This window comes from Typopeltis vanoorti, chromosome 10, assembly GCF_054136105.1.
Source record: "Typopeltis vanoorti isolate ZY-2024b chromosome 10, IOZ_Tvanoo_1.0, whole genome shotgun sequence".
NCBI lineage: Eukaryota > Metazoa > Arthropoda > Arachnida > Uropygi > Thelyphonidae > Typopeltis > Typopeltis vanoorti.
Genome location: NC_143558.1, coordinates 138,892,116 through 138,919,741, shown reverse-complemented (window position 1 = coordinate 138,919,741; position 27,626 = coordinate 138,892,116). Strand labels below are relative to the sequence as shown.

Genomic DNA, 27,626 nt, shown 5'->3' with positions numbered 1-27,626 from the left:
CTCGAAGATAAGATAGAAGACCACGATACCGACTAAATCACGCTGCAGTGATGATATTATAAGATTTAAAGCAGTGACATGGGAAAGCAGAACCATGGACAGATAGTTTTGGAGTAATCTAGGAAAGACCAGTGGAATGACGATGGCTGCTGCTACTGATGATGATGATATATTTATGGCGCTTGGGGTTGGGTGCATATACACACATATCCATATGTCACGTACCCGCATTTTCGTACGTGAATCAAAGCAAACTTCAACCATCTTAATGTTTGCTTCGATGATTAAATAAAATTAAAGGGCATGAATAATCTTCCTACAGAATTTCTTCTTGTTTAGCTATATTTAAGTTGCATTTTCTCATATAAATAATAAATATTACTCTCCTGTTTTTAAATCCTTTATACGTGAGGAAATGAAACATCTTACCTTGAGCAATTGTTTGAGAAAAGGCACAGCTTCCAGCGGACGGTGAGAATCGGACAGCAGCAAAGCGAGATTGAATAAAGCACTTCGAAAGTCATCTCTGAGCTACGTATCACACACAGAGAAGTATCATGTACCAGAATTTTAAAAAAAAATATGCATATGCATTAAGTTCTAGTACTTATTGACAAACACATTCTTAGAGAAAAATTTGTAAACGCATAAAAATGAAACTATTCTTTAAAAACATATCATGCTCTCGGTAGGCTTCATAAATAAACCAAAAAATCTGAGAATATAAATGCATAGTTTTAATAATTTACTGAAAGAGTAAAATAATAAATGGAGAGATTTACATCTTAAACAAAGAAGCATAAAAATACGACGAGTAGGAAAATTAGAATCTTATAGGAGACCACTCAATGTTGTCTTGAAGTGGCTGGGATATACACTGAGTTAGCTTTGCATTAAGAACACCCACTTAATAGCGCATTGGTCCATGTGCAATGAGAGCTTCCACAGATTCCACAAAGTGTCGAACATCCTCCATGGGTAACTCAATTCATGTCCACTGCAGCAACTTCGTCAGTTTACGTGGGGAAAGATCAGCAGTTCAAGCACCCCATTCAGCATATCCCACACGTGTTCAAGTGGGTTACAGTCAGTGGAGTTTAGGGGCCAAGGCAATGTAGCGAATTCGTTGTCGTGTTCCTCCAACCACTCAGTAGTTGTACGAGCCCTATGACGAGGTGCGTTGTCTTGTTGAAAGATGTTGCTGTGGTCGGGATAGACCTCCTGCAGACGTGAATAGAGATGGTCCCTTTAGCACTCACCATTTAGTGTTTGTGAGATCACCAACTAGGAAAAAGCTCCACAGTTCATAACATAACCTTCACTGGCCTGTTGAAACCCAACTGTGCAACCAAGGAATACGGTTCATGCTGTTTATGCCAAATGAGAACCCGGCCAGCAAATGGTGCAGCAGGAAATGGGCTCATCACTCGAGACGACCTTCGTCCGTCTGCCGATAGTCCATTGTCGACGTTCCTTGGCCCAGGTGAGGCGTTGTTCGCAATGCCAGGGCGTCATCATTGATCTCTGGCTGTGAAACCACAGAAGAAGCAAGATACATTACAACGCATGTGGATGTGGAAATGTATCGAATTACCCAGCTGTTGCACTGGGGGTGAGCTGTGTGACTGTTGCACTTCGTTGCTGAGATACCAGTCGTGACACCCGACGCTCACCTCCGGGATCAACCACACGTGGCTGACCAATGTGATCTGTCCAGCTGGATGTCTGTTCATTGTTAATCCCGCCCCGGTGCATCCTTGATACAGTAGTACAGGAGCAACCAATGTGGGGATGTTTGCCAAATACTGGCACTTGCTTTCCGGGCCCCAACTATTTGGCCACGGTCAAACTGGCTTACATCGCCACGTTTCTCCATTACTGGCAAACGTTCTGATTACGTACAGAGGATAGATAGGTATTCCCATTTATAGTAGCCGCGCGTGACGTTGATATCAGGTGGCCCATCGTTATCGCGCCAAATATGTAAATCGGTGGGGGCAGTGATCCTAATGGAAAGCTAACTCAGTGCATATACATGCACTCTAACTTTATATAAAGATTTTTTTCTTTTCCTTCAGCGTTAGTATATTTTTATATATTCAACGAGTCCAGCGATGTTACGCAATGCTTATTTTTCGAAGAGATACTTATTATATGGTAATGTGATAAAATAAGTTAGAAACCGGATCTGTAAATAGCACTGACCTTGTCTCCACTAACTTACTATTCTAAATGCATCACCAATATTGGTACTAAAAATCCAACTAATAAATGTAATTAGCTTGTGTCACTGGAACTGCCGTAGCCTTTTATTAAGAAGCGGCTGGGAATTTTAAAATTTTAATTCTACGCATCATTTGCGTCGTACTGTGTTATTGAAGGGCTGCTTGCCAGATTTTCAGAATAGAAAGGAGTTACAAGTTTTAATTTATTTTATTGCCATGCAAGTGCATCTAGCATAACTGCTTCTTCAATTTGATTTGTGCGTGTGTGTGTGTGGGGGGGGTCATTTTGATTTTATAACTCTAGAATCGACAAAGTAACCTGAATTCACTGAAAAGTAAGGGAATCATAACTTGTTTTATTACTATTATTATTATTATTATTATTATTATTATTATTATTATTATTATTATTTTCTTAGAAAAATCTCCTTTGCAAGGTAGTGTAAATCCTCTGTTCGCCAACAACAAGCCTTAAGTTCGAAGTATGAAGCCTTTCAATTATAACTGAGGGAAATCGATTAGCAGCCAGGTACTTATCATTGTAAAGTACGAAGTTTCTTCGCACCATTTAGAAAGTGTATTATATATGGATGGAAAGTGTATTATGGATGTGAGTGCAAGCAGTATGAATGAATTCAATAATAAGTATGATAGCTGGTGTGTGTGGTATGTGGCCTCCCTCGATGAGTCGCTGACTCCCTGGAGGTCTCTCGTAATAATAATAATAATAATAATAATAATAATAATAATAATAATAATAATAAAAATAAATCATGTTCTTATTTTAATTCATATTATATGCTAATGTAACGAAACAAAAGTTTGTGCATAAAGTACGTCACAACTACGCACTTGTATACAGAGAGCTGTTGGCTTCATTAATCCCGCCTCTTAAAAGAGTGAGCTGTTCCTATAATGTGGAACAACTTACTGCTCACTATTGTGTATGGCATTTAGCGTAATATTTGGCCGTCACCCCGCTCAATGACCTAACATCTAAATTTCTATCTAAAATTGTACTGTAATTATATATAGGAATTGATATTTTTTTCTACAGTTTTTCGCTGTATCTGTAAATATGGATACGGGATAGAAATATTCGAATCTGTACAAACCGTATGCATTTATCAGGTAAATTACTTAGTTTGTATAACCTAGTTTATAGTACTTGAGTTTTTTTTTAAATGCATCCAGATAGAATTATTTGTTTTCTGTTAAAAAGAGGACATTTGCTCAATATTACGTAAGTAATATTGAGCAAAATAATGAATAAATTAGAGATGAACATAGAGTCATAACGTATTCATCATTCATTACATTTCAAAACCGAATTTCCTATGGTGAAGACTTCTCAATTATTGACTTTACTTACGTGAATAGCTCTCCTGAACCATTTTTCCGCAAGAGGGAAATTTTTGTCATCCATAGCAAGCATTCCGAGATTAAAGAAAACTCTCTCGTTCACTCTCTCCTTGTGCAATAAGGCATTTAATCTAGACAAAATCAAATTGGAACATATAATTAGAAGATGAAAAATAACCTACACACATATAATTTTGTGGTAATTATAAAATACATTTCTATTAGATGTAATGTTTATCAGAGTTAACCTTATTCCTCATTAATTAATCAATTGGCTAGGATCTACTGACTGTAGGTCAGGACCCAACGCACTGTATGTTATACAAATATTATCGAATTAGGATTTGCATACTAGGCTGATCTCGTTATGGATGTGATATGTTGCATTTTTGGCAGGAAAGGCCTTAGGTGCAGGGAAGCCTAAGAAAAGATATATTATCTGGCCTGGTGATCAGATTTATCTGAAGAAAAATCAGAATTATTTGAATAATAAATCTTTCTGTTCAAACAACAGAAAGATTTAGTGATTTCGTCTGCGGCCCTCCAACTCAAATTTAGCTAAACGTTTCACGTGTTGATGATGGGGTTCGAACCTAGATCTTTCTGATACAATGGATTGTTCCTACTTACGAATAAAGAATTGGGAAGTATTCTACAATTTTTACTTAGCTAAAAATAACAATCTTTTCATTATCACTATAATTTAAATTTATTGATAATGATAATTGATAATTTATGCGGCAAATTATATTTGCGGCATAATTTCAGTATAATACACACGGATATTGTATCAACCTTGATATACAGTTACATTCTCGCAAACCCTATTGGAAAAACGATGAGAAAGACTATCACAACGAGCAGATGTTACTGTTACTATCCTCTATGCAAACTGTTAGTCATGTTCCTTAAGTAAGAAAGATGATTAAATTGAATTGAACAGAGGACGCCCATCACTTCTATTTCTTTTTAATTTCAAGCAACGAAGCAAGTAAAGAAGGGTAAAATATTATCCTCTGAACAGGTGTTTTGTACAATTCTTTTCTGTTCAAAAATAAAAAAAATACTAACGAATATAAAAAATACAAAATACTACACAAATATAAAACATATATTTTATATTGGCTGAGTTATGCTACGTCATATTATATTGGCTGGGTTATACAACAATAAACTAGGGAGGCTAGGATCTTGGAGTTATGATGGATAGGAGTTTCAAGTTCAGAGATCGCATAGTCAAAATTTCAATCACAACTCAGAGGATAATTGCGATGTTGAAACGAACATTGACATGTAAGGAAGTATTTTTGCCTCTTGTTAACCGCACCAGGACTACTGTGTGCAGATTTGGAAGAAGCGAAAAGGGTACAAGGAAAAGTTATAAAGATTACGTCTGGATTATGTAATGTTAATTACTAGGATAGCTTGACAGTGTGTGGACTGCACACCCTGGTAAAGCAAGAGAAAGAGGGGTGATATAATAGAAATCTGCAAACTTCTGAATAAGAGTTATAGGATATCGTCTGATGAAAATATTCGTCATATGGAAGGTAGGGAGAGAACATTGTGGCATCCATGGAAGTTAAGAACGGTTAATAGTAGGGTCTAGATTTTTCCCCCCTCATAGGGAGAGTGCGTGGAACAGTTTGCCTTTTGAGGTGGTGAATGCATTTAATGTGAATGAGTGTAAGAGAAGGTATGACAGGTGGTGTGGATGATGTCTGGTCTTCCCCCGATGAGTCCTTGACTCCCTGGAGATTACATATAATAATAATAATAATAATAATAATAATAATAATAATAATAATAATAATATATTTCGATACAGATTTGAAATTAGTTTATAAAAATCATCGAGTTATATTAAAATAAAGCACAATTTAAAGCACTTTTTTTATTATTATTATGCAGCTATCTACTTTGCAACCAAGATGCTGTGGGTCGAGTTTGTCCTTTTGCAAATGTCGTTGAGATAATAAATTTCATTCCTGAGCACAAAATTACCCTGTTAATTAGGGATATGAAAAATGTTTTACTTTTAGCAGGATTTCCTGATTATGTCCATCCATGGTATCAACGAACATTAGGCTTCTATTCTTTCATAGAAGGGTTTCGCATAAAACTATAATATCGCAACTGTACCTATCAAAATATGTAAGTACAATATTAGCTTATGTATATAAATATATGAATTAAAAGCATTTTATTGTTGCTGAAAGATTTCAGCAATGTGATCTCCATCTACGAAATTCGATAATTCTGCATTGACATCCGATACATTAATTCAACGGGTGATAAAGCTGAAGTTGTCCTTATATTATCTTTGAAACTGTGGTTCATGTAGCACCTTTTATAATTTTCGATATAAGGAGATATTTGTCTAGTGTCAATCTCCTTCGGCTTTATGGCTGGTGGGCAGCAATGCTGCTATTCCAGGTAGATGATTATGAAGCAAGGTGGTTTCCCGTTTCCTTTCTTGCCGTAACTATATTTATGACTATAGCCGTGCGTGTTCACAGGACCGATTTGCTTGTTTTTTGGGATAAAAAAAAACCGAGTTACCGGGAAGAAAGAGCTACTCCTCCGTATGAGACTGGCGTTAACTCACCTTTAGTCGAAAGAGACCAGATAAAGGTTCTTCACGTCATGAACAGGAATCGAACCCAGGTCTTTCCGACCAAAGAGTATCGTCTATACCGAATCAGATCACTCTAAACTCAACGAACGACCCGAAGGACAATTTAACAGTAGTTCTACTCGGTGACAGGCTCACCCTGCCACTGAGCAGAACCGCTCATATTCCAAGGAAACGCATTCACCGAGATGACGCCGATAGAGGCCATCCCGGAAAACCCTAATTCCCGGATGCTCAAAAGCTCTCCTACAGAAACGTTAAGAGAGCAAAAACTCTCGTTCAGTACAAAGGAACTTGAAACATCAGATAAATGTATTTTGCGTAAGCGAATTCTCGGTTGTTGGTAAAAGTAATTACTAAAATAAAAAGCCAAAATCTTCAGTTCGGCGATGCAAAATTACATAAGCGAAGTTGATATTAGATCCAGCAGATGCACGCAAACGTCACTTACGCTGCGTATATTTGGTCATGTGCGCAACCACGTGTTCTTGGCAACTATTTTCGAATACTGCTGGTCGTTAGTCATCAATGGTGTTGATCACAATGGAAAGAAACAAATCATCTTTCGGAGGTCGATAAAGGGCTAATTGTGGGTACAAATCTGGCTGACATGATTCTGAGAATAGCAGAGGCGACTGGTTCATCCAAAGGTGAAACATCCTGGGTGTTTAATGAGTGGAAAAATAATCCGCATTGTCTGTCTAAGAGGTGTAACTGTTGTCCTAAGACAGTCTGTCAGGAATGAGATCGCCGTCGTCTGAGAAGACTTGAACGGACAAACGTAACTTCCTGTGTGCAGCAATTGACCGAAACATTTAATGAAGGTTGTTCCCGACTCAGAATTGGAGAGGATCGGTATTGGCAGTTGTATGCTTATATACGGAAACCATTGATTTTTGCGAAGAACTGGCATATGTTCGTCTTCTACAGTGGTATCAAGACCACCGTGACTGTACACTGGAAGACTGGGAAACAGTCATCTGATCCGACGAGTTACGGTATACCTTGTTCTGTACTGACGGTAGGCAGAGAGTTTGGCGAGGGTCCAATGAAGCAATGAACAAAGCTTGCCTTGTAAACACAACTCAAAATTCTACAGTTAGTCTCATGGTATGGAGAATGTTCTGTTGTTAATGAACGGGTCCTCTGATATTGCTGGAAGGTCGGCTGTCCTTCAAGGAATATCTGTCTATTGTTGCCGATCAACTCCATCCTGCAATGTTGACTTTTTATCCATCATATGAGGGTTGTTTCATAGACGACAATGCTGTTACCCATCGTGCAACAATTGTTCACCAGTAGCTCAGCCAGCATGACAGCGACTTCCACCGTCTTCCTGGCAACCACAAAGTCCTGATCTGAACACCATATTGAGAATGTATGGTATGTGTAGGAAAACCTTTATTTCTGGCGAAGGGACGTTTAACACAGTATTAAATGGACGTTTCGGGCTAAAGGAGGTCTAACGTGGTATTAAATAAAGGTTTCAAATTCAGTGGCTGATATATGTTTGTTATCAGCATATTTTAAGCTAAGCTATTGATTCTTTAGCAATTTATCGATATGTCTATATTCTATTCATTCAGAAATCGCTTAATGATTTGCTCATGAAGAGAATATTGAATAGTCTAGGACAGGGCTGTCCAACCTTAGGTAATTCCAGGAGCGCATTAAAAAAAAAAAAAAGATTTATCCGATGGCCGCGTCCAATGCGTATCTAGTAATTTAGTGAGCAACAGCGACACAAATAGCTGAACAAACGAACAAACACTAATTGCGCACTAATCGTGCCTGGAGAATTAGAAAAAACGCCTCTTTGACACAGCTAATATTTGAAAAAGAAGTGGGTATATAGTGATGTAAAAACACCAAATAAAATAGCCAATATCGAGATTATCGATTAGTGATAGAATTAAAATATCTAATAGGCATTCGGTTCAAATTGTTATTTTATTTTTTTCGCTCGTAAAAATCAAAACTTACAGGCGGGCCGCGCAAAATCGCAATGCGGGCCGTGTTTTGGATAGCCCTGGTCTAGGAGATAGTACACAACTTTGCGTTACTCCTTTTTGTAAACAAAATCCATCTGATAACTGGTTATTAATTCTTACTACAATTTATTTATTGTTGTAAAGTGACTTATTTCGGAGAAGACGTTGGAAAAAGGCAAACTTAGATATCATTTCCACATCAGTTTCCAATTTATGTAGTTGAAGGCTTTGATCTACTCAATAAAGAATACGTAGCTGTGTACTTAAATTATGAAGTTCTTACGCCAGGAAATATATGGAACTATTACTTTTTATAGAACTGTGTTATCAATACTTTTAATCAAGAATTGTTTATGGAATGTTCTATATTTTTATTACCTGTTATAAGCAACTCTACGTAGACCAGGGTTTCCACTTTCTTGAATGAGTATTGCTGAATTTAGAAGAGCTTGCTACAGAAATAAAAAAGTTTTTAATTGTGCAGATTCTTCTTCTTCCTTTCATGTACTCAAAAGTTTGTTCTCTTTTAAATCATAATAAATAATCTTAGTATTTCAGAATATTGCATTTTGTTCTGCGATTATTAAGCATTTCGTAATAAATTTTATTTTCTAATTTATTACAAAGATTTCTCATTCTTGACTCATTCCAAAATTAGGAAAATAGTAATGCATTTATTGGTGTTATCATTATGTATCCTACAGAAACAATATCGCTAATGCTGTAATAAGCTCTTTCCCTATACAAGAACTTTGCACATTATCCGATAACCTTTAATGATTCAAACAAATAAGAAACAACTTTCTTACTCATCATTTCAGCTATATGAAAATCATTGATTATTTGCATTTCTCGATAACATTTGTGATTCTCAAACCTAATAAAAAAAAAAAAAGAAAAGAAAAGAAAAAGGAAAGCAGAGAGAAAAATACTCGTCTTTCAGATAAATAATTCCCTCACTTTTCATAACTGAATTAAATTAGGCTAATCATAAAAAAATAATAAACCGTCACACTTAGAGAATTTTAAGACCAACGACTTCCTTTCATGCGGAATTTGGGTTCTGATAATTTATGCGTCATTAAAGCCCCTGTTATTTAAATTTAATTCTTTATTCCCTACGAACAATGAAGGATAATATTCAAATTCCGTTTTACTGTGGATCATGAAAAATAAAAATCTCTAAACCATAAAAATCGCTAACAAATAAAACTTCCTAAAACATATAAAAAGAACAACAACAAAAAAAAACACATATCAAACAAAATAACGACAGAAACATTAATCTTAATGGCATAAAATATTCCCCTATCTATTTCATCAACATTAGTGGTCTTAACAGCTTACATATATTATGTATTCCAACAGTCGTAGTTACAAACCAGACCTATTATTCCTAAAGCAATCTCAGCTGGCAAACTCAGTACTATCATACCCATCAACCGCTAAAACTACACCATATACAATTCGATCTGTCACAAAACTGATTCATGCACATTCATCAGAACATCTGATGTCAGAGAATGAAAAAATTAAATCCTCTTTGCCATTTAATGTAGTCTCTATGCAAATGTTCGTACTAAATGTCCTTGCTATTTTGCTATCTAATTATTCTAATATTTAATTACCAGAAAGGCATGATTTTCAGCAGTCAGAATACCCAAACACTGAGTCATCTTCCTTGTAGACTTTTACATCTAAACTCAAACTTTGGTTTACCTTCTCAAATTTCATTACTTAAATTGGGTTGTCGAGATTTTTGCAATCAGCAAAGAACTAATGAATTCCCGATCTATTCGACAGAATACCAGAAAATACTCACCATGCTTCTAATACCCATGATTTTTTCTTAATCAGTTCTACTTCTTCAAAATATATAGAAGATATCCGTTTTATTTTGAAATACACTGCAGATGTCAGCTCTCCACGTAGTAGGAGAACCTTTCGTCTTCGGAGTTTCCATTACAACAGAATACCATTCATCCAGCCATTCTCAGTCCTGTTCTTTGGCATAATTATAAAAGTGCCAACCAAACATGATGACCACTGATCCAAACACTTGCTCCAAGTATTTACTCCAGTTGAATTACCGTATTCTCATTCTTTAACGGAAATCGTTCAACTGGAATGAAGGCTTTCATTTCCAGTTCCACCTAAAATTCTCGACTTTTTTAACCAATATCTGGTTCTCCAACGAAGAAGTGCTCAAGACAGTCTTAGAGAAAAAATAGTTTTTTTTGGTCTACTTTCACACGTAGGCTAAAGTGCACGATAGCAGAAGCTACAGGTAACCATTAAATCCAAATCTGATTTTGAAAGGACATAAGGCAGCTATCTCAATTCGTCTTCGGAATTTGGCATCGTTTTCTAGTTCTTCTGCAGGGCCACTGGTATAACGTTTGTCCATCCACGTTTTCACCTCTCTCATATAGAGATTGTACTATAGAAGCATTGCCCAAAGATAACGCTAAGCTATTAGTCATATATATTCCTCTTCTTCAATTCCTCTTTCGACAACCATTCACTACATGCTTGTTCTTTAATCAAAAAAGAATTCAGAAGAATACTGATTACCTTAGACACCAGGAAATCATCTGATTCAATGTATCTCTTTTATTGTGCTAAACTCTGTGGTCTATAATTAAGCTGTATCCTATATAACGTATTCAATATTTCCTATTTGACTGGAAATATCTATCCGGCAGAATGGGAACAAGTATATATTTAATTCCATGCCTCAAACAAAAGGTGATAAAAGTCTGTTAATTAACTATCATTTAATTCTTTTTACTTCAGTTGTCTCAAAATCATGAAAAAGTTTCAACAACAACAAACTTCTTCCCCACATAGAGATCACCAGCTCCTTTTATGCCACTTCCCAGTATTTTCTCAAAACGGACCAGTAATACACCCCAGCTTTGACCACTATCGATCCACAGCCGATTTCATACACACACCGGCAAATGAATTAGAAACGTTTATGTATGCAGATAGACGTACATGTCACTTACACAGCGTATATGCAAAATACTTGGTCACGTGAATTACCATGTCACTACATAACTATATAAGAATGCTGCTGGTCAGTAATCGTCAATAGTGTTGATCACAATGGGAAAACCAAAGCAGATTTCGGAGTTCGATAAAGGGCTTACTGCGGATGTTCGTCTGGCTGGCGACATAATTTTGAAAACAGGTGAGCTGACTAGTTTCTTACAAGGTGAGTTATCCTGGGTGTTTAATTTGAAAAATAACCCACATTTCTTGTATAAGAAGCGAAAGTGTGGTCCTAAGACACTCTGTTAGGAACAAGATCGCCGTCTAGAAGTCGCAGTACTAGAAGTCACAGTATAGCCTGTTCCGTATACCGACGATACACAGAGTTTCGCAAGCGCCAAATGAAACAATGAACCAAACTTAGTTTGAAAACACAACTCAAGGTCCTGGAGGGTAGTATCATGGTTGAACATGTTCTGTTAGTACGGGACCGTTCTCCCTGATATTGCTGGGAGGTCGGGTGTTTTTCAAGGTATATCTTAACATTGTTCCAATCATCTCCATCCTGCAATGTCGATTGTTTTATCCAGTATATGAGGGTTGTTTCATGGATGACAATGCCACTGTATCGCGCAAGAGTTGTCCAACAGTGGTTAAGCAAAGCATGATAACGACTTTCACCATCTTCCCTGGCTCCCACAAAGCCCGAATCTGAACCCCATTGAAAATATATGGGATATGTTAAAAAAACATCCGAGAATCCTCTTCTGTGAATTCAAGTATTATCAACCTATTTGCTTTGCAATTAGTTTTGCCTTTTTTTTCTGGTTGTTTATGTGTTAATGTTTATGATAACCTTCCTTCAAATTTTCCCACCAATGCTAGATCCAAGGACTCTTTTATTTGGCACACATAATACCATATATTGTGTATATGCGCACATATATATGTGTATATATATATATATATATATATATATATATATATATATATACATGGATATATGTACGAGAATATAATGCGGAACACGCACGCATACATTCTCCTATGCAGGCGTAGTCCACAATCCTCTTAAACGTGTATAGACTGTATAAGCAGGTATAAGCCACAGTGACGAAAACTGAATTTAAACCAAAAGGGGTATTATTTAATACTGCCATCTGTAGGAAAAGATGTAGAAAACATTATTTTTAAATGAAATACTGCAAATGGAAAATGTGCGCATTGGATATTTAAGTAATAATAATCCTCTTCATTCAAATTTAAAAAAGAATGTTTTAATATATAAGCTAAACAATTATCTTCATTTGAAAATTAACAAGAAAATTACGCGCCTTCATTCGAAGTCTGAAGTAACATTTATAAGTTAGGAAACTTAAATGGATTCACCTCATGTTCCGGATTGAGTTCAAGCGCTTTGTCAAAGTAAACCAGAGCTTCAGTTGTTTTTCGTTGCTCTAAAAATACCACACCTAGCTGGGAAATAAACAGAAGAGCATCAGAATTTAAATCATATTTTTGAATTATATTTTTCACAAAAATTTAAATAAAACCTGCTTTTCATTTTTAATGAGCGATTCACTTAAATGCATGCATATTGTGAATTAAATATATACATTTCATGGAACTTCTTTCATCATGTAATTCTAAGCATGCTTTTATCTCAGGTTTTATAAACTAGGCACTTGGGCATGAAGCGCAACATGTTCTATACGACTGATGCATTTAAAGTGTTGATTTAAAAAATTTAAGCACATTTACTTTTATATATGATTATAAATCTGTCTAAGATATAAAGATATTCTATCATATTCTTTTCGATATTTCCTTAACTTAATGACTGACACAGTGTTTTCTGATTGGATTGAAAGTACTTTTATACCTCCAGAACCTAAATCTTAAATATAAAGGATATAATTTCATAGTGCAGTCCAGTCAATATTTCACCAATAATTAATTAAGTTAAATCATATTCCTGTGGTTAAACTATTTCTCTTAAATTTCTTTTAAAAAGCAATAATCGTTATGCTTGGAAATGCATGAAACCATGCCATAAGGCGTCGCATTGAACGAAAGTGTATAATAGAGGTTGCAGTGCATGAATTGTATGCTTGTAGATTATATACATATATATATATATATATATATATTTTTTTTTTTTCATATGTTCGAATATATATATATATATATATATATATATATATATTCGAAAATATGAACCATCCTGAGTGGCGTTAGGAGATATGAACTACCGCCTAACGAGGACAGGAAACGCTATTTAAAAAACGTTTTAGTTCCTCTATCACTTCTGAGCATATTCCAAAAGTTGATTTCCTACTGAGTATTAAACGGAGCCGTTCGATATCTACCACGAAATATCACAAATGATATTAACTTCCAGGCTGAAATTCTCTCTTCATTCCATTCTCTAAAATCATCACCAACTCAGAAAGAAAGTCTCTTTCCCATTTAAGAAAGAACAAAGACACCATCATTCTCAAGGCTGAAAAGGCAATGCCACAGGCAGATTGAACGCGGAGGACTATATGCCGAAAATTTCTTTTCTTCTTTCAGATTCGCCAACGTACGTCGGAAAACACTCTACAGTCTAACTTTCTTCACCAGGCATCCTTTCAAGTCTTTTCATTGTCTCACGATATAAAAATGTCCCTGCTGATGAAGTTTTAGGCCTCAATGAAAACGTCTTCTCATCTGATGGCAAAAGACTTTCAATCATTGCCTTCAACCTAATTCTTCAAATGGAAAGATCATCTCTATGAATAACTTTTTGACTAGAAATAGGAAGTCCATTATCTTGCCCATGTGCAGATCTTTTCATGGAAAAAAATTCTTGAAATAATCCACCCGAAATCTGCCATCTGGTGGAGACGTGTTGACGACATCTTTATTGTCTGAAAGCGTGGCATCGCTCATTTAAATAATTTTCTAATTTCTCTCACTTACTTCCACCAAGAAATAAAATATACCTTAGAATTGGAAAACAAAGCAAATTACCCTTTCTGAATGTCCTTATTTCAGAAAGATCTGAGAATGGTTTAGCAGTAGACGCTTACCGCAAGCCCAATCACAACCTACGTCATATCTCCACCATCCCTCATAAAAAAAAAAAAAAACATTTACAATTTTAAAAACCAAAGGTGAAGAAAACAGAAAAGAAAAGGAATTATGACTTCTACTCAACTGATTTGTACTCGAGGGGTGCTCAAGGAAATCAATTCAAGAAATGCCATTTTTACTCAAACACCTGTGCCAAATCTTAACGTGCACTACTGAGACTCAGTCTCAATTCCTTAAGTTGGAAGTCTTTAAAATCCCCGATAGTCTCAAATCCCCTAACATCAGAGTGGCCTTCAAACCTATTCTCGTCATACGCAGCCGCCTTCCTTTTCTAAAGACAATAACCCCTTCTAGACATATATGTGGGTTTACAGACTTCCTTATTCCTGTTGAGTTTCTTGCACAGATCAGATCTGTAGGAGTTTTGAGGGGGGAAAAAGACATCTTAGCGATGTGGTTCATAATAAGGAAGAAAGATCAGATTTAACTTTTCACTCTTCCCACACACATGACATCGACTGAAAAAGGCTTCTAAGACTTTGCTAGATGAAAACGTTCTCGCTCGTGAAATAAGAATTCAGCATTAGTATTTATTTTTTTACATGACTCACTCAATAAAAATCATAGACTTATTTTAAGTGATATCTCTACTCTCTTAATTAGATCACTTTGTACTCCCAACACTAAAAGTCTCCGAAAATGCCAGAAAACGGATGATGGAATACCGGTGTAACATTTCACTATCTCCATGACTGTTTTAGATTGTTCATACTAACAGTTCCTGCCAGCTGCTCATGTTAATTTATATCTTTTATTTGTCAACATTACGTTTATATTTTACTAAGAGGAAGTCACGAATGATATCTTGTGAAACTAGTCAGTGTAGTCTTATTTATTAGCGTGTATTTTAATCTTACGACGAAGATAAATGCTGTAGGACATTATCTTTTGCCACATTGTTCTTACTTATCTCAAATCAAATAGTAAACTATTTTTCGGTTATTCATTATTTTTCCAACATCTCTTAATATTTATTTTTCTCATCTTGATCAAAATCAAGACGATTAGTATATTTGCTTCCGCTCATTGTTTTGGAAAATGAACACCTCAAATCCCAACCTGAACGTCATTAAAGTTAACATATAGTGGAAAGTGTAAATAAAAATATGTCATTATATAAAACACAGTGATTTCTGAATTAGGTATTATCCAAAAGAGAAAAGTCGACCCTAGAATGATCACTATCACACAGCATATATTTTAGCCACATAAGTTCCTTCCCACCCTTCACATATCATTGTGCCAGCGATAATTATTTATTTAATTAAAAAATGGGCTACGAAAAATACTTCATGTATTAAAACATTCCCTCTCTTTCTTATGAAGAAAGTGAGGGTATGGGGAGTTAGTATGTGTAACTCCCATCAACACTGGGTGTTTTCTGAGATGGAGAAAAATCAGTTCTGGAGGCATAAAAAAGGAGTCGATAGATAAATTTGTAAAGTGTGACAGAATTTCAGTTGATTTATTTCATTGTATGAAACAACATGAAATGTGACACATACCAGCTTGTCTCTGCCAAACCTACATCATCTAAAGCCTTAGCTAGTAAATGTAAAAAGAAGTATCGCGGAAATGATTTTAGAAACGTTGATGCGTTTGGATCTCTCTGACTAGGATCTCTCTGTTTCCGGATTCAATATGCTCTTCATTATACGTGTTAGATTAACTTTGTCGCAAGGAAACCTTAAATATCAATTAAATATCGATTAAATTTTAATCGAATTTTAAATTTTAAATTTCAGTTGTGAATGTTAGATAGAAAGGATTTTGTTATAAAATCTTAATGAACTAATTGAATTTATTGATATAATAATATTGATATACTTGTATATGCTAAGTTGCATTTATATAATTTTATGAAAAGAATTTGTTTGAACATTTAAGGTTTTTTTTTTTTTTTTTTCTTTTCTGATCGACTATTTTACTCACATTATAGTATATGTCTGGATTACTGTTGTCAAACTGAAGAGCCCTTTCATAAACAGCTTGAGCTTCCTGAGTTCTAGAAAAACGGAAACATATATTCAACAGTATTTCCGATTTGGAAAGATTTTATTAATGGCACCAATATAAACTAAAGTTCAAAGAATAAGGACAATAATTTGAATAAGTTGTTTCTCTGTAAAAATGCAAATTATTTTCATACTTTCATTTAAAAATCGTTCTCATTTTAAGAATATATCAACGATCAAGCAAATAAATAGAATATGTGCATGAGATATTTAAATTATGTAATTACCGTAGACCTCAAGCTTAACAACCTAAATGCTTCCTGGAAGCTAACCTTTAGTCGTCGTAAATCGAACCATAATTTTCCATATGCTCAGTGTAATGAATTGGGGTGATGTTCTTGGATATATATAATTTGACGTTTGTAATAATACAAAATTTATATGTATATTTTATGATGGTTCTTATCGTAGAATGAGATAAGTGAAATTCAAAGCAAGTTCTATCGTTTTCATTTCCAATGCTTCTTACTTTTCATCAGACTTTGTCTGCTCAAATTTACATCTTCTCTTTCAAAACACTTTTCAAGAAATAAATATGACAGAACTGTTACAATTTACCGTCTTCCCGTCTTACGAACAGGAAGTGTTTCTGCACAAGTACTCACAGCATCGGTTTATTCTAAAACATTATTATTATTGTTATTATTATTAAAAAAAAACTCAAATATGTATACTCCTCCTTAAATGAATAAAAATAAGCCTGTTTATAACAATTAAATGTTTTATAGTCGGTTTTGCGCTGTATCTCAGATAATCAGTCAGCAATCCTAGTAGAAGGATACGCATCCAAGTCACGTTGCTTTCATGGTCCAGTATTTCATATAATCAAAATATAAAATTTATAGCGGTCATAAATGCAAGGGATCATAAAAGGGGGTTACGTCATATTAAAGTATTTGTTTATTCCTTTGAACATGACGTGAAAATTCTAAGTTTGAACTCCAATAAAAGAGAATTTTATTTCCCATTTTCCTTTAAATTTTTGTGGAAGAATATTGATCTATTCATATATTTGTATGGCATGTTTATGTATGTATAAACCTAAAGGGCAGTATATATATATATATTCGTGCCTCTACTAAAAGCTATAGACAACGTAATTTAAGCCTTATTAAATTCAGTAATTTTCGCAGTTAGATAATTAAATTAACTAACTAGTAACGCATCTGTTGTACCCGAGCATCATACACTAGTTTTACATCCTTTGATTGGTGGGATTACCAGAAAAATATGTTATATGCTGGCCATACTTCATCATCACAAAAATTAAATTTCATTGAAAGATGAGTTGGCTAGTCTTATAAGAAAGATTTATATCCGTCTCGGAAACTGGGATATTTTCTTCTGTACAGAATCTACAAAAGAGCATATGAAATTAACAGATAAAACATACTCGACAAACTGCCATTCTATGATTTGCCTTTCATCATTTGTGGTTGTTCGTTGCCTATCATGATGGACGGTTTTCTCTGTATTAGATTTTTCTACTAATGCAGCAACGCCCTAGAATTCTGTTTTGTCTTCTCCATTAACTCAGTTCTGTATCTCTATTACATAAATCACTTTCTCTCACTGAACTCAAACTTTTCCATAGCACTGCTGATGATAATATGATCCACTGTTCCGTGCTTATTTGACAAAACTTTCAGTACTCAAATATATGTTTTTTCCGAGATCGTTTACACAACCAGTTCCCTTGAACCCTGATTCACTGATCTCTCTATCACTATTCACGCTGAAGACAGTTTAATGGAGCTAAAACAGTAATCCCTGCAGTTTAGCAAATAGCCTAGTGATTAGCGCATCGAATCTCTAATCAAACAAGCTGCTGTTACGAATTTCGCCGTGGGCATGGGTGTTTGTGATTGTCTTTAGGTGAAGGCGAACTGCATTGCCCAGTGAAAGAGCATTGCTCAACTTACTGAAGACTTTGAAGTGTCTTGTAAAAGTTTCAAGTTTGGTGTCCAGAGCAGGATGATTGTATTTGGTAAAAACTGAATGTGTGTGTGTGTGTGTGTGTGTGTGTGTGTGTGTGTGTGTGTGTGTGTGTGTGTGTGTGTGTGTGTGTGTGTGTGTGTGTGTGTGTGTGTGTGTGTGTGTGTGTGTGTGTGTGTGTGTGTGTGTGTGTGTGTGTGTGTGTGTGTGTGTGTGTGTGTGTGTGTGTGTGTGTGTGTGTGTGTGTGTGTGTGTGTGTGTGTGTGTGTTTCAAGTGACACGCCAAAACCCTCGCCAAATATCCTTCGTTTATTCAGCGGAGTGTATTTCCGCTAATCGATGATTCCGCCCTTTCTCACAGACAGTATGTTTCTGGCTTTTGTCTTCTCTACAGATGCTTTCATTAGTGCTATCTTGCTGAAATGCCATTCATCCTCCGCTTTCTGTAAACCTATGAAAATACTAATAACAATTGCCCAACATCCATTTACAATCCAAATGCCAACCAGCCAAATCTGTTTCTACTCCTCCTCATTCTCCTTCCCTTTTATTTCTCTCTTTTACAATATGCTACTCCAACCAATCATGTTTGGGAGTGATACAAAAACCGGTCCCACTGCTTCAGTCGTAATTTTAACTAATAGCGAAACATTTCAAAGAAAAATCTTTTAAAGTCCATATTGTTACATTTTATTTAGTTGTTAATACAGAGAAGGTTTGTGTTAGCACACGTAGCATCGCTTGATAATAACAAAGCAATTTAAATTTTATTTAATATTTTGCATTATATTAAACTTTAACGAACATTTCAGTGTTAAATAAGAACTACCTACATTAAAGATTTTAAAACATATATATTTAAAAAACATTTAACAATTACATTGCAGAAATGTGGTATTTTAAGAGCACTGTACTATTTTCTGTAATTGAGTGAAAGATGCTTTTTACATTAAATAAACAAAATATTAATTTAATATTAGCAAGGGAAATTGCTATCATAAGCTATTATGTCTAACAAATGTGAGCATTCCCTCTGATAATAGCTGGATTACTGAATCTCCTTCAGAAACCTCAGTAACCCAAGTTTTGGGGAAGAAAATTTCTTCACACCGTATAAGAATGGCTAAACTCTTATTAGATGAAACACCCCAACAATGTCTGTTACAAGCCTGACGAGTTGGAATAAATCCCTTTTAGATCTTCAAAATCCCATCTCGCAAAGTTGATAATGAAGAAAATTAGACTAGATATAGGGATGGATGTACGAAATGTATTAAAAAAAGAGAAAAACTAAAAATTATTAAAAAAGAAATGCAAGAATGAACATCCACATCACTGATATGAGCGAGATTAGAAAAGACAATTTATGGATGAATGGGAGTCACACACACACACACACACACACACACACACACACACTACGCGTAAATATAATGATGTCATTTAATATTATATTTGAATAACAACATATTCAAACGGTCGACATTTGTTATAATTTATTTTTTTATCTCATTAGTGAAAACGAACAAACACAATTAAATTTATGTATTCTATATTAAATGGCCTTACCTGTTCAATTTGATCAAGATGTCTCCACGATTTATGTAAGCTTGGATATAATCAGCTCTCATGCTAATTGCTTGCCTGTATAACTGCAGAGAATTGGCTGTTAAAATAGTTACTGTAAAAAGTTATGCATGAGCATAATTTACACAAACAGTACTGAGTTAACCTTTACTTTGTTACACAGATAAAAGAAATAATTTAAATTAGATCTACGCATTTGGGTAGTGGGGAAGTCTATGTCCCAGTCATGTTCCCTGAGACCTTCCGTAGGATATACTCCCTACAAGGATGCTAATGGAGCTCTCTGAAGAACAACGACAAATCAGCCGAAGAGGAGTCATATCCCAACGATGAAATGCGCGAAAGAATCTTCTGAGGAGCAGACCTTTATCAACAACCTGGGCTGGCTCAGCTGGCTCCGGCTGTCAGTACCTGGTTAGGGCCGCCCTTCCTAGGGTTACAAGGAAAATTAAAGGATTCAATCCTCTGACAAAGGTAAGCAGCTTTGGTAATACTGACAAGGTTGAAGTCTCATGATGGTGGTAAAGCTTTTGATTAGAAAATCTCAGATGGCGATATTATATTTGTAATATTGCTCTCTAAAACATTACAAATTATTATATGTCTGTAATACTGCGGAGTATAAATCAAATGGAGAAGTTACTGCTCTATTGCCCCGAGACTAACCACCGTGGAGAGCAAATCTTCACAAATTTTCCCAAGTTTCTGGCCTCTCTTAAATAGGATAAGGGTGCTAAGAATCTCTAGGGTTAAAATGGTGTATCTACTAAAACTAGGAATGAAATGTCAGAACCCTCAGAAATAAAAATACTTGGAATTGAGATTTCAGGATTAAGCGTAGTTAGGTGGCAAGAATCAAACAAAACTGAAGTTGATGATATGAAAAAGTACAACTGAGTAAGTAGTGAAAACGATCATCAGAATGAATTTGGAATAATAATAAACAAAGATGCCAATAAGTCACTGTTGAACTTCATCCCTACTCAGAGAGGATGATGTTATTAAAACTGAAAGGATAACCATTACATATCAATCTTATGCAGGACTCTGCCCCTACTGCTGAAAAGAAAGATAACAAGATCGAAGAATTTTATGATCAATTATAAGAACTAATGAAAAATACAAAGAAACATGATTATCTTCTTCATGGATGATGTAAACGATGAGGGCTTGAAAAGATAGATGTGGATATATAGTTGGTGAGCTTGGATTGGGAACAAGAAATGAGAGAGGAGACCATCTTATTCAATTCTGCCAAGAGTGGCATTAATAGTCATAAACACATGGTTTAACTACCACTCCGATTTCGAAGTTCTATAAAGAGCACAAAAACTTATCCTAGTGCGGATATGACTGAAAGCTATATTTAAGAAACATCGACAAAAAAAGATTTGATCTGAGAAAGTTAAAAAAGCCAGAGATAAGAAACAACCGGTGTCAAGATCTGAGTCAAGAGACAGCACTTATCAAAAATGATGACGTCGTTAAGGTTGATAAATCATGGGACAAATTAAAATGTGTCTTCATAGAGAAATGTGTCAATACTATGTGTCCTGATAGAGCAGTAAAAAGAAAGGTTGGTTAACTGATGAAATTCTTTCTCTCATGGATCAACGCAGATCATATAAAATTAAATTGCCTAACAATATAAAGAGGCTCAGAAAATTATTAAAGACAAGATCAAAGAAGCAGAAAAAAATTGGTTGATTGAAAAATGTAAAGAAATAGAATTCCTGCAGGAAAAGCATGACAGTTTTAATCGACACAAAAAGCTGAAAGAGACCTCAGTTGAATGTAAGAAAAAACAACTGTGCATCATTCGAAACTAAAAGGAAGAAATAAATATCCAAAAAGGATGATAAAATACAAGAATGGATGAAATATGTAAAAGAAATCTTTACTGATAACAGACAAAATCCGGAAACAGATGGCCGTGCATTCTATGATCAGAAGTAGAATATGCGCTAAATTCAGCTAAAGATGGTAAAGCCTTAGGCCCTGATAGAATACCAGCAGAAATAGTAAAGTTATTAGAAAGCGACAACATTACTATATTAGTAAAGCTATTTAATGAGATCTACGATACAGGCATAATCCCTCAAGACTGGTTACAGTCGACCTTCATCATGCTAACTAAAAAAGCAAATGCCAAAACTTGTAATGATTATAAAATGATCAGTCTACTGAGTGATGTTTTCAAAACGTTTTTAAAAATAATTCAAAAATAATATACAGAAAATGTGAAGATACCCAATTCGGCTTTAGAAGCGGTTTAGGAATGAGAGAGGCTCCTTTCTGTTCTCAAATCTTATTCCAAAAAATGTAGTGAACAAAACAATGAAGTATTCATTTGTTTCATCGACTTGGAGAAAGAATTTGACCAAGTCCAACACACTAAAATGATTGAATTATTAAAAAGAATATAATTATATGGCAAAGACATCAGGATCATCGAAAACTCATATTGGAATCAAAAGTCATCTGCTCAAGTTGATTAAATTATTACAGACTCCATTAACATCAAAACAGGAGTAAAGAATGGATATGTGCCGTCTCTTCTCCTTTTAACATATACTGTACTCAGAAACCATATTTCCAAAAATCTTAAAAGCAAGAGAGGAAGGGATTAATGTAAACGGTGAAATCATTAATAACATCCGATATGCTGATGATGCAGCTCTCTTGGCTGACAATATGCATGATCTTCAAAATCTTCTCGACCTGGTGAACGAAGAGAGTGAAAAAAAAATGAAATTAAGAATAAATATTACCAAAACTAAATTCATGGTCATTAGCAAGCAATCAATTCTTAAATCAGTACTTTTTTTAAACGGGAAACGAAACAAATAGAAAAAGTGACAAAATTTAAATATTTCGGATGCTTGTTAAATGAAGAATGCATTCCAGAAATGGAAATAAAGGTTAGAATTGAAATGGCAAGAAAACTTTTCTCCTGATAAAATCAACATAGTGTAACCGCAAATTTAAATTTAGAGCCTCGAGTAGATAGGGTCACATGTTATATATGGTTTGTACTGCTGTACGGTACAGAAACTTGGATCATTTAACATTCGTCTGTATGGTTATACAGACGAATGTTAAAAATCCCATAAAACGTTAAAAATCCCATATAGATACCACAAAAAGAAACGAAACTGCATACCTTGGTCACGTACTTCATATTGCAAAATATAAGATACTTCAATTGATTATAAAAGGGAAGTAAACCAAATAAGATCACAAAGAAGACGAAGAAGATCTTGAATGGCAGACAGTGGAGTGACATGAGCTCTGAAAGACTCTTCAGAATGACTGAAGATGCCCAATATTTGCCAAGGTAGTCGCCAACCTCCGATAGGGGATGGAACTCAAAAAAAAAAAAAAAAAAGCTAATGATTTTTTTTTTTTAAACCACAGATCGTTATAATATTGGAAGAGAGCAGAAACGTTTGTCTAAATGTGAGTATAAAAAAATCCAGTACATAAAATTCAAATTCACGTATTTGTCGAAAACCAGCTAGCACAGAAATTTCGCCTTTTCATTCATTGTTATGAGTGCAGTCATTTCAGTCTTAAAAAGTTTCAATTTAATATTTTATACGTATTTTCAGAAACGCACGTTAAATAAGTCTTTCGGCTTCAGATGCTCCAAAACAGGATTATACTATTTCGTGTGAATGGTGAAAGGAGCAGATAGCAATCGCGAAGAAAACATTCTTATGAAACGTAGCTCAAATATCGTTTTAATTTATCTTAATTTCTGAGCCCTAATGTAATTCAGTATTCAGTAAGAACGTTTTATTTACCATTAAGTGGGAAATAGTATATTCAACTCCTTTCTGGTTCTCGAAAATCATGAACAAATTTATCTTCCCCTTACCTCTATCCACACACGGTACTACCATTCCGCACATTAGCGGTTCTGAAAAATCCATAAAAATACCGTCAATCAAAATGTAAATATTCTTATTTTTTAAAGAATAAAACGTCACAAATGTTGTGACATATTCTGACATCTAGAACAAGACACATAATAGACTAAAACAAGAGCGAGTATAAATTTATAGTACAACATAAGAATAACTATGAAAGCTGTTCAGATATTAAAAACTAGATCCTGATGAATTCTTTTGAATGTGAGTCATGTAATGAGTCACGTTCAAATATTCGCATATATGCTGAATAATAGAAAGACAATAGATGACAACGAACCAACTGAAATGGAAAACAATGGCCAGTTCAATATTACACATTGAACTGCGTATTTGGTATATGCATCTTGTATATGTATATCACAGAAACTAATACAGATTTTTTGAGGATTATTATCCCCCTATTATTATCCTTAATATATATACTGCATGTATAAAACAAAAATATGAAAATATTAGCATACAATTTTGAAATCGATTCCAGAACCAATAGATTCGACTCCCGAACTGATACAAACTAAACTGGTGTCCAAAAATCTCTAAGGACAAAGTACATTTTTACCTACACACACACACACACACACACACACACACACACACACACACACACACACATATATATATATATATATATATATATATATATATATATATATATATATAAACATTCATGACTACATCCAATTGTAGACATAACTTTATTGAGAGAATACTATTAAGTTATATTTCACAAAATATGTTTTATAAATTTCGTACAAATTAAATTGCAATAGGTTTATGGCAATAGATACAAATATCCTACGGATGTAGCATAAGGAATTAATGTATAGTAGTTACAGAAAACTATACGGAGAGACATTTCAGTATGGAATATGTCCATCCCGAACTGTGATGCAACTCCCACAACTTCGTACCATGCTTAGTACCAAGTAATTCAGGCTGAGGCAAATTGGTCCACTCCTGCATTAGAGCAAAGAATAAGGCTTTGTTTCTTTTATGGAGAGGAATTTTCAGCAGCAATGCGTGTCCTAAACGTGTTATATGGAGGTTGAGTTCTGAGGAGAATACTGATCACTCGATTCTACTGATACCCTCGGTCACTAGAAGTATCTCCATTGTTGGTGTGGCATTATCATCCATAAAAATGAATTCTTCGCCTACAGCACCATGGAGCAATCGAAATGACATTAAGGACTTCGTTGCAATATCGTTCACCAGTCATAGTCCCTTTTTCTAGCACTTGTAGCATGGCGCGTCCATTCAGCATAATGCCTCGCCACACCATGACTCCAGCACCATTTCAAGAACATTCTCGCGATGGTAAGCAGTACCACTTTCACGCCAGATCAAGTGTTGTCTAGAATCGGAAAAAAGACTAAAACGACTTTCACCTTCAAATAGTATATTAACTATTTGGTGTGTTGTCCAATTTTTATGGATACAACACAACCGAAACCGTGCTCTACGATGAGCCGTAAATAAATGGACGCAGCCTTCAAGCGTATAGGCCTACTTCTCGCAGACGTCTTGCCGCAGTTTGTAGATATCGCCGTGCCTAAGCTTCAATGGAGCAGACTTGCAAGCTCACCTAACATGATGTGTCGATTACGTTTAGCTGTTATGAACAAAAGGTTGTTTTCATGCTCCGTGATTGAGCGAGGCGACCTCTTAGCAAACGTGTGGAACACATTCTTTGGCTTGAAACGCCTCTGCGAGCCTGAATACAACTCTGTGAGATTCCAAACTGTCTAGCAATATCAGTAATTCTGATGCCTTCTAAAAGCTTTCGAATAAGTCTTCCTGTGTGAAATCATCAAGAATCTACATGATAGTCTGAGACATTACAAGCATCCAAGATTGCAACTTTCTTCCTTCATGGAAAGAGCTTCCTTCAAACATAATTGGCTTACCTCATCGCCGTTTGTCTTTTATCCTGTTGAGTGTCATCACGTGACTTTCCGCGCGATTCGAAAATTTGAATATATACCCACTTTCTACTCAAAATTGTCAGTTATACAAATTTCCGCTGGCTCATTCGTCTGAATTTGCGGTCGTAATCTACAGAAATAGTATTCCTCCTTAGGTTTTGGATACCAGTGTACGTACAGTAATACAAATAAAAGAAAAATAAAATAAAATAAAAGCTGACAATTTAAGGAGAAGGCATTTTTCTTCCATTTGGAAGAAAAATGAACCTTGAGCATTTTCCGTTTACTAAATTAAAATAGCTAACAAACAAATAGCTTCGACTGCATTTCCAAGCTTTGTACACTTACTGAACTAGACTTGAACACGCATGGATTGGTTTTGACTGGCAGTTCCAATACAATACCGAATGTTTGAGAGTCGAATGAAAGCAGTTGTTAATTTGCAGAAAATGCCTGCTTTTCTCAATTTCCTACAAACGACCATGCAGTCTTGTTTGATTTTAGTAAAAAATAATGGCAAGGCACTGCGTGTTTTATTTATATTTTATTTTATTTTTTTAGTAAACTGGAGTTTACTAAAAAAAATAACTGGAGTAAATTTAATAGGTCTGGAATTCCTTCATTACTCAGGTCTAACAGCTTTCACTTTCCAAGGATCTTTATTTGGAAGCATTCAATGAATCAGAAACCTTTCTCTATTTAATTACTGCTTCTAAACATATTATGACTACCAAGATATTATGACTACCAAGATAATGGCAGAGAAGAACAGATGTGTTAAAATTTTTCACTTAACTTGCTCTATTTGCACTACAAATGTGTTCTTATTCATCGCCTCAACCGTCAGCAGGCTCCATGTCTATTTTGACTGTGTTGATAAGCTTGTTAATTTTTTATGCGCTGCTTCTCATAACGTTCTGTTTCTTTCCTCAGTCACAGTGCTACTCGTAGCTTTAACGTCACTCATAGCCTCACGTTAATTTTCAATCATCTTTCCCAAGGAATATATGATAATATTGTTTATGTGTATTGTGGTCTCGAATTACTTAATTCGAACTTTTAAAACAAAAGTACACTGGAATTGAGAAATCGAAATTTTTATCATTAAGATAATCGTGTTTGAAAAGTGTCTTTTCTTAATTCTTGCCCCTGCTTCTCTTTGGACCACTGGGGTAGCTCCAATGTGATGTGTCTGGAACTAAAGGATACACCTACTTGCATGAAGAGACTATGATGGGTATCAGTCTCTTCATGCAAGTAGTATGATGGATATCAAACTACAGGATATCCAAAAGGAAGTTAAAGGGGTATCGAAGGATGTTAAGAGAGATCAAGAACCCTTGAGTCGCTTGAATTTCTATTACTATCTGCAAATATTCTACTTCACGTCTGTTTTCTGACCGAGGCTCGGACACAAACAAGAGTATCATCGGCCATTTCGTTCCCTACGGAACTCACTTCCTTCACCCATTCTCGACTAGGTATTCTTTGACACTGCAGTGATACCAGATACGAATTTCCGACATTTCTACTCTTTCTTCTCCTACTTTCGATAGGGTATTATTTCTGCTACCCAGATGCGATTCTTGCTGTGATCTTATTATAGGGGTTGCTTATGTTCGATTGGGCCTTCACTCCTCGATTCCTTCTAGGTATCCAGGCATGGTTTTCAGGGAGGTCTGCCTGGGAAACAGGGTCAGTATATCGCAAGTTGCTTGAGACAAAACTCCATTTCATACTGAGTTAATATGAAGCCACAATAAATACAAAGCAGCTTTATTAATAAATGCTGGGTTGACTACGAAAGTTTTAAAGGCAAGAAAATTCGCTTCTTACATAAACAATCGTTGTGCTGCTATTCCATCATGGTGGTCACTGGAC

The 27,626-nt window shown here is 35.2% G+C and overlaps 1 protein-coding gene across 1 annotated transcript in view; it reads right to left on the bottom strand.

Moving 5' to 3' along the window:
* LOC150102834 (protein O-mannosyl-transferase Tmtc3-like) overlaps nucleotides 1-27,626 on the bottom strand; it is a 325,416-nt gene that overhangs the window by 13,190 nt on the left and 284,600 nt on the right. The window contains exons 14-19 of the mRNA XM_090398748.1: nucleotides 19,868-19,950; nucleotides 16,281-16,353; nucleotides 12,600-12,686; nucleotides 8,592-8,665; nucleotides 3,598-3,718; nucleotides 430-531 (exon numbers count right to left, since the gene is read on the bottom strand). Coding sequence (XP_090254874.1) covers nucleotides 430-531; nucleotides 3,598-3,718; nucleotides 8,592-8,665; nucleotides 12,600-12,686; nucleotides 16,281-16,353; nucleotides 19,868-19,950 — 540 coding nt within the window. The remainder of the gene's footprint in view (nucleotides 1-429; nucleotides 532-3,597; nucleotides 3,719-8,591; nucleotides 8,666-12,599; nucleotides 12,687-16,280; nucleotides 16,354-19,867; nucleotides 19,951-27,626) is intronic.